This window comes from Apium graveolens, unplaced genomic scaffold (assembly GCF_009905375.1).
Source record: "Apium graveolens cultivar Ventura unplaced genomic scaffold, ASM990537v1 ctg6783, whole genome shotgun sequence".
Taxonomy (NCBI): Eukaryota; Viridiplantae; Streptophyta; class Magnoliopsida; order Apiales; family Apiaceae; genus Apium; species Apium graveolens.
Genome location: NW_027419778.1, coordinates 21,412 through 37,613, shown reverse-complemented (window position 1 = coordinate 37,613; position 16,202 = coordinate 21,412). Strand labels below are relative to the sequence as shown.

The window sequence follows — 16,202 nt, the reverse complement described above, 5'->3', positions numbered from 1 at the left end:
GAAAAACTCAATTGAACAACATTATATCCTTCCAGCATTATACCACCACTACAGGACAATATTGTTGTACTAGCTTAGCCTCCACTAAATATAGATAAAGACATATGACTTAAAGCTTATTACAATTAAAATGTTCAGCAAGAAAGAGTAAGAAATAAAACAAAATGTGGCTACTGTGGACCTAGATAATTGGCCACAGGAGACCATCAATATTAGTTACAAAAAGATTTATTCAAGACTACTCCTAAAAACTCTCAATGCCACAATCCACATAGATATGCCATAGCTACATGACTAAAACATAAATAGAAAAACAAATAACTCCCAAGTTTAGAAAAACAAATACCACTTCTTTTCCAGTCGATTTGGGTCATTTATGATCGTAAACATTTCCAAATGATCATTTTCTAACCAAATGCAGAGATTTATAATAGTAGACATTTCCATATGACTTTTTTCAACCGAGTTTCTTCCCCTTTGAATCTGAGGCGGACTACCACACTGTTCCTGGGCCATAAGATTGGGACCTACAAGAAATATTACCGATTGAACTTGGTCGATTTTGGTAATATTTCTAACTGATTATATGGTTGTTGTTGGTTTGGTTCAGTTTGAGAAGAAAAGAAAAATAGACAACTAAGGGTCGGTACTTGGTTGATTATGTACTTAAATATGACCATCCACATTGGTTGGTTATATTGGGTTGGAAATGTGAAGCCAAACCAACAATGCACAACGGTAGTATTTGTGGTGGTGACTTATGGCCTTTCTTTCTTGTAGTGGGAATATTGAAGTGGTTCATCCTATGTTCTATGCATGCTAAACAGACTATTAATAACCAATCTATCTACGAGTAGAGATGGAGTTAGAAACCAAATTAACCAACTAAGATAATAGTATCATTACGCCAATTTTTTTTTATAAAGAGTTATATTAAGATCTAAATTTTGTTTTGGAAATCATGTACATGAGGCTGAGGATGACCCATGAGATAATAACTTTTCTCATATAAATACAAGTGTAAGTTTGTAATTTTAAGATAACTTACTAGTATTTACTGAAATGGCATTAAATTTGTATGGTAAAAGTTTATAACCTCAGTGAGTTACTTGAGGTCATCCTTGGACCATTTTTCTCAAAATATTTATTAGCGGTTGCAAAAATTAAAACATAATAAATCTAATTAACTATGAGTATTTTAATAATAAGATTTTTTAATCAGAATTTAATTTCTACTCAAATTTATCACAAATAGTAAAATACTAAATTAATAAAAATATCGCTAATAAAGTAAAAATTACAAAAATAATTATAACTATCACTTTTTTTGTAACTGAAAAAATCTTTTAATAAAAGTGATAAATATTGTGTCCAAATATGAAATACCACTAAAATATGTGTGCCTAATAGAATGTTTTTAATAAAACTGTCTTCATAATAAATGTATTTTTTGAAAAAAGTTATGCGTTATAAAATATTCCTTCTTAGTCTTAGACTTTATAGATCTGGTTCATAAGATTGAAAAAAACTTCATAATATAGGTTCTAAATAAAACTTTCAAAAAAATAAATGTATTTTTTGAAAAAAGTGTCTGTTTAAAAAACAAGCACTCTCTTAGTCTTAGACATTTAGATCTGGTGCAAAAAAATTAACAAACTATTAGCCCAATCAGTCAGTCAAGAACAGGTTACTTCTACCTATGTAGCCAAGTTTATGTTTATAAAGAGTTATGTAATAAGGTCTTGATTTGTTTGTTTCAAAAGGGATATAACAACCATTGTAATTGTAGGTTGAAAGAAACAAATTCATACAGAAATGGGACGATCAAACAGTGGAGTCTCAGGCGATTCTCTTACAAACAGTCTTTATCTGGAAGGTGAAAAAGTCCTGGCCTTTATGGTGGCAAGTGGTATCCGGCCAAGGTATCGCACTTGCAATTTTATCTTGTAAAGTTTTTTCTTTATATTGGAGTGATTCCTATCTGTTTTAATTAATGTGTGTGATTGAATTTGGTGTGATTTACATTGATTGCTCATGATATAATTATATGGGAAGGGAAAATAATTGATGCATTGTTATTTCACAATTCTCTTATTGTATCGTCACATTATTTGAAGAAGTTAATACATACTTTGAAGTTCTCTTATTGTCCTCAAGAGGATTCACATTATTTGAAGAAGTTATACATACTTTGAAGTTGTCAAAGTGCTTTTTTCGCAAACCTCATATCAAACATCACAATTTGAGGATTAAATCCCAAAGATGTTGATTTTTACCTGTGCACCTTATACTATAGTGACTATGTCCAAATACATGAAATGTGCACTAAGGTATTTAGTTTTAGCTCCTCATGAAAGTCATTGTTGCATATTTATTTTTTCTTTTATCATTAATATAGCGTGATTCCGTAAGCTATTTACCACCTTGCTGCATATATTTGAGCAATTGGTCAGTCATCTTTTGTGCTTTTATTGCCTTTGCATCTTTAACATTCTTTTGGTTTGCTTTTGCAATAAAAAAGGTATAAATTCTATTTTCTTTATAGGTGCGCAAGGTTGAATACGAGAAACAAATAAGGCATTGGACATATTGGGTTCATTATTATTGTGGTATTGCTTTATTAAAACCTTGTATTTTTTTCATGAGCAATGAATATTATTAGTATTAATCATTTTTTAATAACCTATTGTCACTTTATATGTGCAGGTTGGAATAAAAGGTAGTAAGAGGAAGCACCTTACATTGAGAATAAAATACTTTTTATTCTAATAAATTTGTTTGTTCTATAATTTCTTTCCTTAATACGTTTGTGTTCTTGTAATTAGATCAATTATAGTAGATCTTATATTATTTAAATCCATTATTATCTTATTTATTATTGTTATAATAGCTAATTTGATATTATTGAGTGGGTTACATGCTCATGAAAGTCTTTAGTTCAATGTTTGTTCAAACTATTTTATGTCATATTTTTTCTAATAGCTTGCTTTTTAAGCATGTTAGCCTCCTCCTAGAACATTGTTAAAACTTTCAACTCACAGGTACGATGAATGGATATTAGATGCTCAACTCCTCAAGAAATTTTAGTGAAGAATGTTCTCAAAAGCACGTTGGGGAAGCGTGGTAGATCAGCTATGGTATATTTATATGGCACAAATATTTTGTATTTGTTTCAACCTCGCCTTCTTTTAATTAATATAATACCTATGTATGGTCACATGCAACAGAGGTGGTTCCAAGATACACCTTGAGGTGGATGCAAATAATAATTGTCATATTCTTAGTAAGAATAAAAGTGAAGGTCTTGAGTTATAATCCAACTTTTTGAGAAAGACCGAAATGAACTCCAAGAATGTAAAGTATTTTGCACATGTCGAGGTTCAAACAATGATAAAAGACTAACACTTTGATTATCAAGAGGTTGATGGTTTCAAGTTAATTATGCTCTCAATTGTTATTTAAAAATGACAAGTGCATATTTTCATGATGTTGTTAAGGCTGTGATAATATCTAGTGATATTTTTATTGTTAGATCACCAATGTCACTCAATTTTTGTGCTATCCATTATATCTTGTGCCTTATTTTATATTAATAATAATTATTATCTTTTAGATCTTGGATAGACTCATATTTTAATTGTTTCTTACATTTTATTTTTTCAGTCAGTTAAATGCTATTTCAATTTTTGTTATTATCAGGAGGATCCTTTAATAATGGAGGAAAATAAGTTGAGTATTGAAATACCACAGGCACTCAAGACTCAACTTTTGAATGATAGAGAATATGTAACAAATTCATCAAAGGTACTCGAATTTCTGTTTTACTAAATTAAACTCTTCACCTCGTTTTATATAATCTTCACTGTACAAGTTTCTAACCAGGTACACATCATATATTTAGCTCTAAGTCCATCCTATAATCTTAAATGAAACTATCTTATATTTTCAGTTAGTTGATATATTTTTTTAAGCAAAGGTGTGGAGCAGGGGGAGTTTAGAATCAAACTCATCATCTACATTTCTTGTAAACCTCTTCTCGGCACTAACTCGATTGGGAATTCTTTGATCCTATATAATGTTAATTTAACTTTTTCGAAATTTTTCAGTGATATGAATTAGCTCCCTTGAACTGCCCTTGATATATTACCTTCATAGTAGTGTACCGTATGTGATCTATGTATCCTTCATACTTAATTCCTTGCCTGGTGACTTACAGCTTGTTGGGCTCCCGCGTTCTCCCAGCGTCGAGTGGCATTTTGAAGATGTTCAATGAGTTCAGGGTGAATGAAGATGAGGAGTAAGTTTCTTATTTATAATTGATGTTAGTATTGAATTATTTGAGAATATGTGTGCTTAGGCTTAAATCCTACAATGTATTCTACAACAGTTTGTTCTTTATATGTAGGTCAACATCAAAAAAGAAATAACTGACTTTTACTTTCAGTGATATAATAAAAAATATTTGATGTCACTAACTTTTGTTGTTTTATTTTGTAATATTTCTTTAATATATAGTTCCACGGCCTAGGTGTTTCTGTTGATCTAGAAGTCATCTAACTTCTGACATGCTTTGCTTTGGGGTTAAAGGTTAAGAGAGACAATTCCAGAAATCTTAAAAGGTTTGTGCAATTACTTCAACAAAGCGTTGTCCACAAAGCTTCTCTACAAAACTGAGCTCCAGCAATATGACGAAGTGCGTGCAAAGAATATCCAGCCTTCAACCATATATGGAGCTGAACATTTTTGCGTCTTTTTGGTAAGCTAGACAATTCTTAGAGAGCTATTTAGATTATTTTAAATGAAGTTTCATGGTATTTCTTTTCTATACATGCTATTTTTTTTAATTTAATATGGTGGCTAGGTACTATAATTGCTTGCAGAGACTTTGAAAGCATCAGTTTAAATAGTATGAAACTATTTCATTTCAAGACCTATCATGCTACTAGACTTTTTGGCTATATATAAATGACAAGAGTTTCAGACATAGACAAGTTTGCCTGTACCTCAAATCAAGGCTTTTATGATGGGGAATTCTTTAATGTTAATTGATCATCTATTTCAATTACAGTTAAGTTGCCAAGGTTCTTGCGTGCTGCTAACATTGACGAGGAATCACTGCTGAAACTTCAACAAGAGATAATTGAATTGCTGAAGTATGTCTCTTTCTTTTGATTAACTGCATTGCAGAAGATTTCAGTTTTTACTAATTCTACCAACAAAGGCTGCCGTCCTACAGTTTTATATTAACTTTCTTCAGTCTATGGTCCTATAATTTCTTTTTATTCCAAAATAATGAGAGCATGTTGGCTTTGTTCCTCAATTTGCTTTGCTGAGCCAATACTAATAAAACAACACTAACCATATTGTGTGCAGGTTTTTGGAGGCCAATCAGAGTACATTTTTCCTTTCTAGCTACTCACAAGAACCATGAAAATTTGGATATATACCTAGATGAAATAAGAAATATTGAACTAAGATGCTTTATTTTACTTACCAAATATTGAACTAAGATGCAGTTACCATATGCTGAACACTTTTATTTTAATTACCAAATATTGAACTAAGATGCTTGCTGTTTTTTAGCTATAGCTGGCAGGAGCATGTGTTGTTTGTCATTGGCTTGTTATGTGTTAGTAGTTTATTTAATCAGCAATTTGGTGTTACTAGTTTATTTAAGCACCAATAGCATGATGTAATTGGAAGTTATTTATTAGTGTGTTTTTTTAAGATGATAATAATATTTAGTGGTTGTTAAGGAAAAAAATAATCATATAAGCTAAGGCTGATAGTATATATTTGTTCTTAGGAAAAAAATACACCATTGAACATATACCTTAACCATCTTTTACTTAATATGATAATAATATTTCGTGATTGTTAGCAAAAAAAAAAAATTAATCATATCCTAAGGCCAAGGTAGAAGTTCTTTTGTTAAAAAAAGGTAATTAAAAATAGTATAAAAATTGTCTAAAATACCTACATTTTAAACTTATTTAAAAAGTATATTAGTTTAAAAATTATTTTCAAAATAATATTTGGAAAAAAAAAGAGGATAAATCCGACCACATAAAAGCACCGCACGAAAAATTCGGCAAATTAAAACCGACTGACCGCGTAATCGTCGGTTATTACTGTATGAATCGACAAAATCATACCGTTTTTGATGACGTGGCAACATTAAAAATCGAGCACAGAGATGTGTCGATTATATTGCTGAAATGGCACGAATCACACTGACCCTCGATCATGGTTGATTATGAGTTTCCCAGAAAAATATTAAAAAAGTGATTTTATTTAGAAAAATTTGTACATTTTTACCATGGAACAACATAGTTTGTACGAAAGTCATAACTCAAGGATAGCCGGTTTTAAGCTCTCATATCTCCAAATGAGTAGAAATTGAAAAAAAGAAAAGAATAGAAAGAATTGAGAACGAGAAGTGATACAAACATATATGTAAATCTTTTCTTTTTTTATTTTTATTAAATTGTGTTTGTATGTGTGGGGTGGTATTACTTGTTAATGTGTTATATGTATTAAATATGTGTGTATTTACATTAAATGCATATTTTTTCATGAAATACTTGTCAAATTACCTTGTTTATATTTATAAAATGTTTGTATGTAGATGACAAACATTGATCGAAGTTGGATTGGAAATCACGTCGTTAACTCCCCTATAGAGAAGTGGTGTAGATTTTTTTTTAAATTGCAAGAAAAAATGGAAAGAATAAGATGGTAGAATGAAATGTCCTTGTAAATATTGTAAGAATTTGTATTGGTTAGATATTGAGGATTTAGATTTTATTTGCTCGCTAAAGGGACACTGAGGGTTACATCATATGGATGTCGATCATCGAAAAGTGGGAAGGAAACGTTGTCGAACATCACATCATCATTATTGTATTTCGGGAACCTCTTAGGGTAGAACAACTAGTAGATTTGAATGCGATGTTGAACGATTTTTCCAGAAGAATCGTGAATTTTATGATACCGTGGATCGGGGAACTAGTAATGTAGAAGAAGATGGAAATGATATTGCCAAAAATTTGTTATAAAGTGATTGTTGAAAATGGAGAACCTATTTATCCGGTAATACAAAGTATACAAGAATAAGCTTTACTATGAATTTTCCAAATTCAAAAATAACTCACAGTATAGTAATATAGCTTTTGATAGTTTGCTTAACCTTTTCACGGATGTGTTACCAAAAAAACACACGTTTCCTCAAACTTATTTTATAATTAAAAAGATTATAAAGGGTTTTGAGGGTTGAATATTGAAAATTATATTTATGTCAGCACGATTGTATGTTATTTTATGGAGATGAGAAGGATAAATTTGTGTGTGATATATGTGGTCAAGATCGTAATCGAGATGTTTCGAGAAAAGATGGTAAGAAAATACTAAAAATTCTTAAGACATTTTCCTTTTATTTCCTCGACTACAACGTATGTATATGTCATCAGATACATCCGATCATAGGAGAAGGTTATAGAATCGTGATATGAAAGATAAGAAATCAGTCATCCTGCAGATGGAGAAGAGTGGAATCATTTTGACCGTTGATATCCATCATTTGCTCAAGAGATTCGCAATATAAGGTTTGGCCTTGCGACCGATGGTTTCAATCCTTTTTGGCCCTACCGGAAAAAAAACATAAAAAGTGTGTGGCCCTTGACTTGTAGTTGCTTATAATCTTCCACCATCGACGTGTATGAAAAGGCCTTATATATTTATGACCGATATATTGCTGATTCGAATAGCATTGGTAAAGATATTATATTTGTCTAAGGCCTCTCATTGCCTCATTTATGGATCGATGAAAATGACAAGTCGCCTAGCGCACCTTATTCTTTCACTAGAAAATAACTTAAACTTTTGTGTCAAGGATAAGTTCTTTGAAACTTCTAGATAGCTAGTCTTCAAATATATCTCGTTGTTTACAATAATGAGAAGTGTATATTTTATGAATTTAAATCACGTGATTGTTATATTTTTTTAAAAAACTTATTATCTCTTGCAATTCGTGAACTTCTACCGACACCTATTGTGGATGCCATCACGGTAATTTCAAAAACAAAAATCAATATTTGTGGTCATAGGTGGTTACAAAAAAATGATTTGAAAATAATGGAAAAAATCGGTTCTTAAAGCATTGTGCTTGTTAGAAACAAATTTTCCTAAAAGTTGGTTTGATTTGATGGAACACTGATTATACATTTAGTGGAAGAAATTAGACTTGATGGACCTGCTTATTGGTATTGGATATATCTGATTGAGCATTTTTTTCGGGAAACTTAAACAAAAAGTCAGTAATAAAGCAAGAGTTGAGGGTTCAATTATCGAACATTATACGGAAGAGGATATTCTGATATTTGTTCTCTTTTTCTTTACCTCTGATTCGGAGATTACTTTGCATCGTAATGACGTTTTGTTTGACGTACAAAATTCCGATAAATTAAAAGTTTTCAAAGAATACGTTCTTCTAAAATCTCCTGAAGTTCAACCTTACCTAAAGTACGAAGATCTTACCATAAGAATTTAAAAGGACTATGAATGAGCTTAAAAAAGAACCAAGAAAATGGAAAGGGAGACCGGGGTGTCCAGGTTGTTGTTAAAGCCATCATATTGGTCACTTTTATTTTGGAAAGATATGTTGAACAATTGGGAAACCAATAAGGGACATTCACATTTGTCATCCTCGGAGCCGCTAATCGTCAGCTCTTAAAAAGGTTGCATAGTGCCGATGCCCGGTCATTCAATACCATATGGGAGTTATCTTATTTAAACATCTACGCACACACTCAAGTTTTTATTACCAAACTATATATGCTAATATAATTAATTTATTGATATTAAGGAAATTATAAAGCAAAACAAGAAGAAATCAACCAGACTTGAGGTGTGGGATAAATGTCATAAGAGAGTCGGCTCTGATCCATAAAATCTCATCTACACTACTCTGCATGCCATGCACATTGCGGTAGTTATTCAAATAGTTTTAGTGTACATGCTTGCTTGTTTATATTATAAGTACTACAATTTTCTTTTGTTATAATTTCACTTGAAAACTGTGCAGGAATGCTATGTCTCTATACTTGAGTGGATGCACTTGGATATTACTCAAACAAGTATGAGGGATGACCTATAGGATCAGTGGATGGAAGCAACGGGGTTCCTCGAAGGTGAAAATGCTCGAGCCACTGACCTCATTCCTACACAACTACACGCTATAGAGATTCCACCAGAGGCGAAGCCGACTCATTCTCATCCGCGCCAATCCACATCGATTCGCTCATGAGATATTCGATGAGGAAATACCCACATTTGCACGCACCGCCCTCTTCTAACCCAAGTCAGAGGCTGCAATGGAATAATCTCATTGGTAGTGAGGTTGTTCACATTGTCGGAACATTAATTGAAGATATTGTCGAAAAACCTAAAACGCAGGTTCAACAGGTATATTGTAAATTTAATTTTATTCCTGCTTTTAAATTGGTTTATACAGGTTTATATATTTATATAGGAACAACTTTATTTGGAGGTTTAAAATGATTATACCACCAAGGATGAGGCTTCGAACAATGAGGATGGTCGCGGTGGTAATTATAGTGGTGGTTGTGCTGATGTTGGTGATGGTTGCCAAAATAATGATGGTGGATCATCTTCTTCTGTTTCTTTGTCGGATTAATTATAAAGTTCTATGAACTTTAATTAATTTAAAAATCGGAACTTCTGTTGTAAGTTAAGACAATTTTGATGCACCAGTTTGTTGGATGTCCGGTTATATCATCCTTAAAATTGGTATTATCTCGGTTTGTAATGAAATTTAACTTTTTTCTCGCTTAATATTTATCATGTATGTTTGTGAATATTTAGTTTTATTGGTTGAATGTTTTGTAGGTTGTTTGTGTACTTGAATTGCATTGTTGGTTTTGAAATTATATTATTGGTTTTGGAAATCCATTTTTGGTTTTGGAATGGCACTGCAGGAACTGCAGAAAACCATTATTTTTTTGTCTAAAAAACCCAAAAAAGCGACCGACCTAAGACATAACCGACCAAATTTTACCATAAATATGCAGTAAAAACCGACTACCAGAATACATAAATGACTGTATTAAAGAGTAAAACCGACCGTATCCTTAAATGTTTGTCGGTTAAGGTTGGTCGGTTAAGGTTGGTCGGTTATTGACATGTATAGCCACATGTACAGAAAAGACCCCACTTTCTATATATTGAGGTGGGACATAACTGACCGAGGTTAAAAGGGTTCAACAGGACCAAATGTTATAACTGACTAGGCTTAAATCGACCATATAAATTTGACATTTTTAGCTTTTTAACCGACCAATTCTTGATAAAACCACAATATTGATGCAAAAGGTTTGATAGAAGGTTTTGAAAAACAACATAAGGGAAGGCTATAATATGGAATGTTTAGGTTTTTGAATTGTACTGAAAGTTTGCATTTTTGTAGTTTGTTAAATTATGATAGTGATGTAGTGGCTCATAATAGTCAAATTAAAAATTTGGTCACAAATATTAATGTTGATTATGTGAATAATAAGGGGGATATTGGTAGCTGATGAAAATAGGGTAGTCTAAAGCATACCTAAAGGTAGATCATGATAATAGGATAGTTTTGAATTGTATTTTCCTACCAGGTATTTGGCTTCAAGTGGCGAAACACATTAATTGTTTTGTGCTCTAAAACTGTCAATGTCATGCTTAAAAATTTGACATCTCCAAATTAGTTCAATAACAACGAAGGTAAGCTTTATATAAAAAACTAAAAATTTTAAAATTTATGCATCTTGTGGTAATGCAAGCGCGTGTTGCAGATGTTAGAGAGGATTGTTAAACTGTTGCATTTATATAAAAATTCTCATTGAAAAAGATTAGTACATGAATTTCATTTTAACATAATAATGTTATTTATTTGACATTATATATGACTTTTATTTCGTCAGTGTTTTATATTTGAATGCTTTGTATTAGTTTGATAATGATAATCAAAGTTTTGATTATTTATCTATGATTGATTCGGCTTATTTTTGTTTTTGGCATGTATGTATGTATGTTTATATATATAGACATCATTTATATATTTTGTTTATTGACATCGTTCTTATTTTTTACATCGATTATTAACGGATATCTTAGTACGTGTCTAAGATATCGGATAGTAAGTAATGTCTGTGTATGTTTAATACATCAGTTATTTAGTTAGAAATGATGTATTATAGAGTCTTTCACATCAGTACAGAACCGATGTCAAAAACAGAGACTTTTAACTACCACTACGCCATAAACGACCTTATACAACATGATTAAGTGATGTTGCCGTAGAAAATTTTACCATATCATTATGATAATCTACCCTATTATAATATGTTTATATTATATTAGCATAGGTTTGTTAAAGTGTTGCCAAGCCATAGTATAAACTAAAATATTCATTTTTTATTAAAAAACAATTAAAATTCTGCTGAGTAGTCACACGTGGGTCCCACATGGGGGTTCCCAGTTGCTGACATGACCCCGGTGGGTCCCATCTGTGGGCTACATACTCCCCACGCTGCTGACGTGGCAGCTTTGGTCCCCACATTGGTGACACCACACTGCTGACGTGGCTGGTGGGTCCCGCATGTGTGCCCTACATTGCTAACGTGACAGTATGGTCCCCATATATGGGCCCCACACTGTTGAAGTACTATTGAAGGTTAAATAAAAATTTTGCACAACCTGGTAATTGAACCCGTGACCTCCCAGAGATACGTAGGCATCTCGTAAAGGCAGATTGAGTCACGAAACACGAGAGCAGCCATTAAAGGCCTTGAGCTCCCGAATCTTAGTATTAAATACAGCAAGTAATAACCTTGGTTTTTTATCCATAACAATTATATTTATGTGAGTATGATTGTATATTATTTTATGGATATGACAAGGATAAATTTGTGTATGACATATGTAGTCAAGATCATAATCGAGATGTTTTGAGGAAAGATGGTAAGAAAATTCTAAAAAAATTCTTAAGACATTTTTCTTTGATTCCTCGACTACAATGTTTGTATATGTCATCAAATACATCTGATCATAGGAGACGGTATAAGAATCGTGATATTAAAGATGAAGAAATTAGTCATCGCTTGGATGGAGATGAGTGAAAACATTTTGACACGTATCGAAGAAGCTTGATAGCAGCATCTATATGAGCTGTTGTTGGGTGTTGCATAAATTGAGTGAGGATATGGACATAAAAATAGATGTCAGGATGGGTTATTGTCAGATAAATGAGTTTTCCCATAAATGATATGGATGTGGGTCACTGAGGAAGGTTCTTGCTTCAACGTTGAGACGAAGGTGAATATCCATTGGAAGTTTCAATGGTGTGGCAGAGATAACATCAAATTCTTCAAGCAAATCCAACGCATATTTCTTCTGAGAGACAAAAAAATCCAGTTGTAGATCTGCTAATTTCAAGACCCAAAAAGTAGTTCACATCCCCCAAATCCTTCATCTTGAATGTTCCAGACATCATTTGTTTTAGATGATTGATTTCTGCAAGATTGTTTCCTACCAAGAACAAATCATCTACGTATACTAACACAAGAATGATAGAAGAGGACGTAGTGAGAGTGAACAAGCTGTAGTCGGAGAAAGATTGGACAAAGTGCAGATCTTTGAGAGTGTTAGATAGTTTTTCAGACCAGTTTCGTGGAGCTTGACGCAATTACACAGTGACTTCTTCAGTTTGCACACGAAATTCAGTTTTAGAGAAGAACACTCCATCTGGTGCAGTACAATATGACTGTCAATGCCACTATAACCCTGAGGCAATCTCATATAGACTGTTTTATATAGAGTTCCGTGCAAAAAAGCGTTTGTAACATCCATTTGCATAACGTGCCACTGCTGAAGAGCTGCTACAGCCAACAAGACTCTTACTGTTGTCATCTTGGTAAAAGGGGTGAATGTGTGTTCATAGTCCACTCCATAAATCTGTCTGTTCCCTAATATCAACAACCGAGATTTGTAACGTTCAATTGTTCCCTATGGTGTAAACTAAGTTTTATAGAGCCATTTGCAACCAGTAGCCTTTGCACTAGGTGGCAAGGTTATGATTTCCCATGTATCATTGGCTTCAAGTGCTGAAAGCTATAGATTCATGACATTTACCCAATTGACATCTTGAACAGCCTGTTTAAATGAAGTACGGTCTTTGTGTGTTGTTATAGAGGTTAGAAAACAGTCAAAGGTCGGGGTTATTTATTGTTCAGTTACTGTTACCAGATTGGCACTAGGTTTAGGAAAGGGCCATGTGATATAAGATTTCATCCGAGCTGGGGTTTCATGTTGTCGAGATGACCTTCTTCGAGGGGACTTTTAAATTTGTATAACTGTAGAAGGCTGTGAGTGGGGTACATTAGATGTAGCTTCGATAGGAGAAGGTGACACACTGGGCATAGGGCTTAAGGTTTCATGTGCAGAGAGTTGGTTGTCACTTGATGTCTGAGCATCACTCATAAGTTCAACAAAAAAATCATCATCAATATGCATATGCACTGTAGTTGTAGGCATCACAGTTGGCAAAGGTGACATATAGGGCTTAGGTATAGTCACATTTAAAGAGAAAATAGTTTCATTGAACGTCACATCTCTAGATACAAATGTTTGTATAGTGCTTAAATCTAACAGTCTATAGCCCTTTTGAGTAGGTGGATAGCAAATGCTAAGCACACAAGGGACACCTCTTGAAGCAAATTTATCTGAACTATAAGTAGGGTTAATAGCAAATGCTAAGCATCCAAAGCACTTCATTATAGAATAGTCAACAGATTCATTATTTAGCAATTCATAAGGAATCTTATTACTGAGAGTAGTTGAGGGTAACCTGTTAATTATGTAGGCAGCTGTGAGCATAGCTTCTCCCCAGAAAGAGATTTTGAGTCCAGATTGAAGCATAATAGCTCTTGTAACCTCAAGCACGTGTCTATGCTTTCGCTATACTCGAGCATTTTGTTGCGACCTGTAGGCACAGAAAGTCTGGTGCACAATTCCTTGCATCTGGAAAAATCTGCGGCATTTCGTATCGTCGAATTCCTTTGCGTTGTCTGACCGGATCACTTTAATAGATGAAGCAAACTGCCTTTGGACGAAATGATAAAAAGTTTCCATTGTCTTGAGGTAGTCAGATTTGTGTTGAAGTAAATACAACCAGGTCACTCTAGAATAATCATCAAGTATTGTCAGAAAATATGTAAACTTCTATCTTGTGCACACTTTGTACGGTCCCCAAATGTTTGTGTGCACAAGATCTAAGGGCTTGGTAGCATGTGACTCAATCAAGGAGAATGGAACCTTGTAAATTTTGCCATTGGGCATGTCAAGCACACCTTGCTACACCATGTATGCATTGTTTAATGCATTCTATAAACTTTAATTTAGACACAGTGGCATGCCCCAGTCTGTTATGCCAAAGAGTGTATTCATCTGCAAGAGTAGCTTTCGATGCAACAAAGGAAAGTTGACTGGTGTTCTCAGACACTGCATTAGATGGAGACAGATGATACAACCCATTTTAGAAAATTCCTTTGCTTTTAACAATATGAGTTTCAGCATCAACAATAGTACACTCAGTTGGAGAGAAGATAGCATAACAATCATTGTCCTGAGATAGTTTGTTAATTGACAACAAATTACGAGTAAAAACAGGGACATACGGGACATTCAAGAGTTTAAGACCACTTGCTAATTTCACATCTCCAAGATGAGTCACCATGGTTGTTGCTCTAGTTGGTAGATTCACTGTTACATGAGGTTTGGCATTCTTAACATTATGCAAGAGACCATAGTCTGCAGTCATATGATCTGTTATGCCCGTAGCCATAATCCACCTTCCAGTTTTAATACCAACATTGTTACATGTGATCATTCCCGAGATTGGACTTTCCAAAGCATCTTCATTATAATCATGTGACAATGACTGAGATGGGATGAGCTGAAGAAGTTGTTACAGTTGTTGAGGGGAGAACACAATTGGTTGTTGAGTTATGTCAGATGGTGTAGAACCCATGGCCACATTTGCAGCAGGAGGACCTTTAGGAGAAGCACCAACTCGAGAGCTATTCCACCGTGCATTAGGTACAGACACTCTTGAATTGGATGGAGAAGGTTTGTGTTTATAGTTCCATCTGGGTGAGCCTACAATGTTCCAGCATTTGTCCCTAGTGTGCCCCTTTCTACCACAGACTGAGCATGACAATGACCTCTCTGCACTCACAGAGGTTTTGCTGAGCATAGCAGACACATCTGTATCATACGAATAGGCACCTTTTAAAACCTCTTTTTGTGACTCCTCTTGTTGAATGACAGCACAAGCCATTTCAACACTTGGTAAGGGAGTAATCATTAACATCTGGCTGCGTTGAGGAGTGTAAATATCATCCAATCTATTAAGAAACTGAAATAATTTTGCCTCTTCTTTTTGAGTGTGAATAAAAGTCAGCAATTGATAGACATCTTCACCTACAGTTATCACAGCAAGCAATTGGTTCATAGACTCCAATTCTTCCGATACACTACTTAGAGATGTAAAATAATCTACCATAGTAGATTATTTGAGTAGATATAAAGTATGAGTTAGCTTATATTTGAGTAGATGTAAAATATGAGTTAGCTTATGGTAGATTATTTGAGTAGATGTAAAATAATCTACCATAGTAGATGTAAAATATGAGTTAGCTTATATTTGAGAGACATCTTCACCTACAATACTCACAGCAGGCAATTGGTTCATGGACTCCAATTCTTCCCATACACTACTTAGAGATGTAAAATAATCTACCATAGTAGACCATTTTGTTTCATACCATACCCCTATTTACTTAGCTTATATTTCCTGGAACCATGAGTTAACTAAAAACGCTTTTCTAATTGTTTCCAGACTTCGGAAGTAGAAGTAATAAAAAGCACAAACTTTTTAATAGTGACAGAAACATTATTGTGAATCCAGCAAGTTACCATACTATTACACATATTCCATTGAACTAGCCTCTGTCTGATCTGTAGCACTTCGAATCTCCGTTCCGTGTACAAAACCCAGCTTTCGTTTGGATGATAGTTGAATCTCCAAAGACCGCTTCCAAGATCGATATTCATCAGATCCTCGAAGTTTTGTGACTCTAATCGACAAC

The 16,202-nt window shown here is 33.6% G+C and overlaps 2 protein-coding genes across 2 annotated transcripts; one reads left to right on the top strand and one right to left on the bottom strand.

Annotated features, from left to right (window-relative positions):
- Positions 1–1,815: 1,815 nt before the first annotated feature.
- On the top strand, positions 1,816–9,154 carry LOC141703578 (protein MRG2-like). Its single transcript, XM_074507053.1, has 4 exons — positions 1,816–1,922; positions 4,217–4,297; positions 4,588–4,756; positions 9,083–9,154. Exons 1-4 carry the CDS (start codon positions 1,816–1,818, stop codon positions 9,152–9,154), a joined length of 429 nt encoding a protein of 142 aa, XP_074363154.1.
- A 4,238-nt stretch (positions 9,155–13,392) lies between these two features.
- On the bottom strand, positions 13,393–15,616 carry LOC141703577 (uncharacterized). The gene is made up of 5 exons (XM_074507052.1): positions 15,024–15,616; positions 14,710–14,903; positions 14,403–14,553; positions 14,017–14,233; positions 13,393–13,821 (listed from the first exon to the last, which is right to left on the bottom strand). The coding sequence occupies exons 1-5, from the start codon at positions 15,614–15,616 to the stop codon at positions 13,393–13,395; spliced, it is 1,584 nt and encodes a 527-aa protein (XP_074363153.1).
- Positions 15,617–16,202: the final 586 nt, after the last annotated feature.

Excerpts from the sequence above, each read along its gene's own strand:
- LOC141703578 (XM_074507053.1), top strand. The coding sequence starts at position 1,816 with ATGGGACGATCAAACAGTGGAGTCTCAGGCGATTCTCTTACAAACAGT. Across the intron at positions 1,923-4,216 it reads GCAAGTGGTATCCGGCCAAG|CTTGTTGGGCTCCCGCGTTC; the intron begins GTATCGCACTTG and ends GGTGACTTACAG. Across the intron at positions 4,298-4,587 it reads AGGGTGAATGAAGATGAGGA|GTTAAGAGAGACAATTCCAG; the intron begins GTAAGTTTCTTA and ends TTGGGGTTAAAG.
- LOC141703577 (XM_074507052.1), bottom strand. The coding sequence starts at position 15,616 with ATGGTAGATTATTTTACATCTCTAAGTAGTGTATCGGAAGAATTGGAG. Across the intron at positions 14,904-15,023 it reads GTGTTCTCCCCTCAACAACT|GTGGATTATGGCTACGGGCA; the intron begins GTAACAACTTCT and ends TAAAACTGGAAG. Across the intron at positions 14,234-14,402 it reads TGCATACATGGTGTAGCAAG|AGTGACCTGGTTGTATTTAC; the intron begins GTGTGCTTGACA and ends TGATTATTCTAG.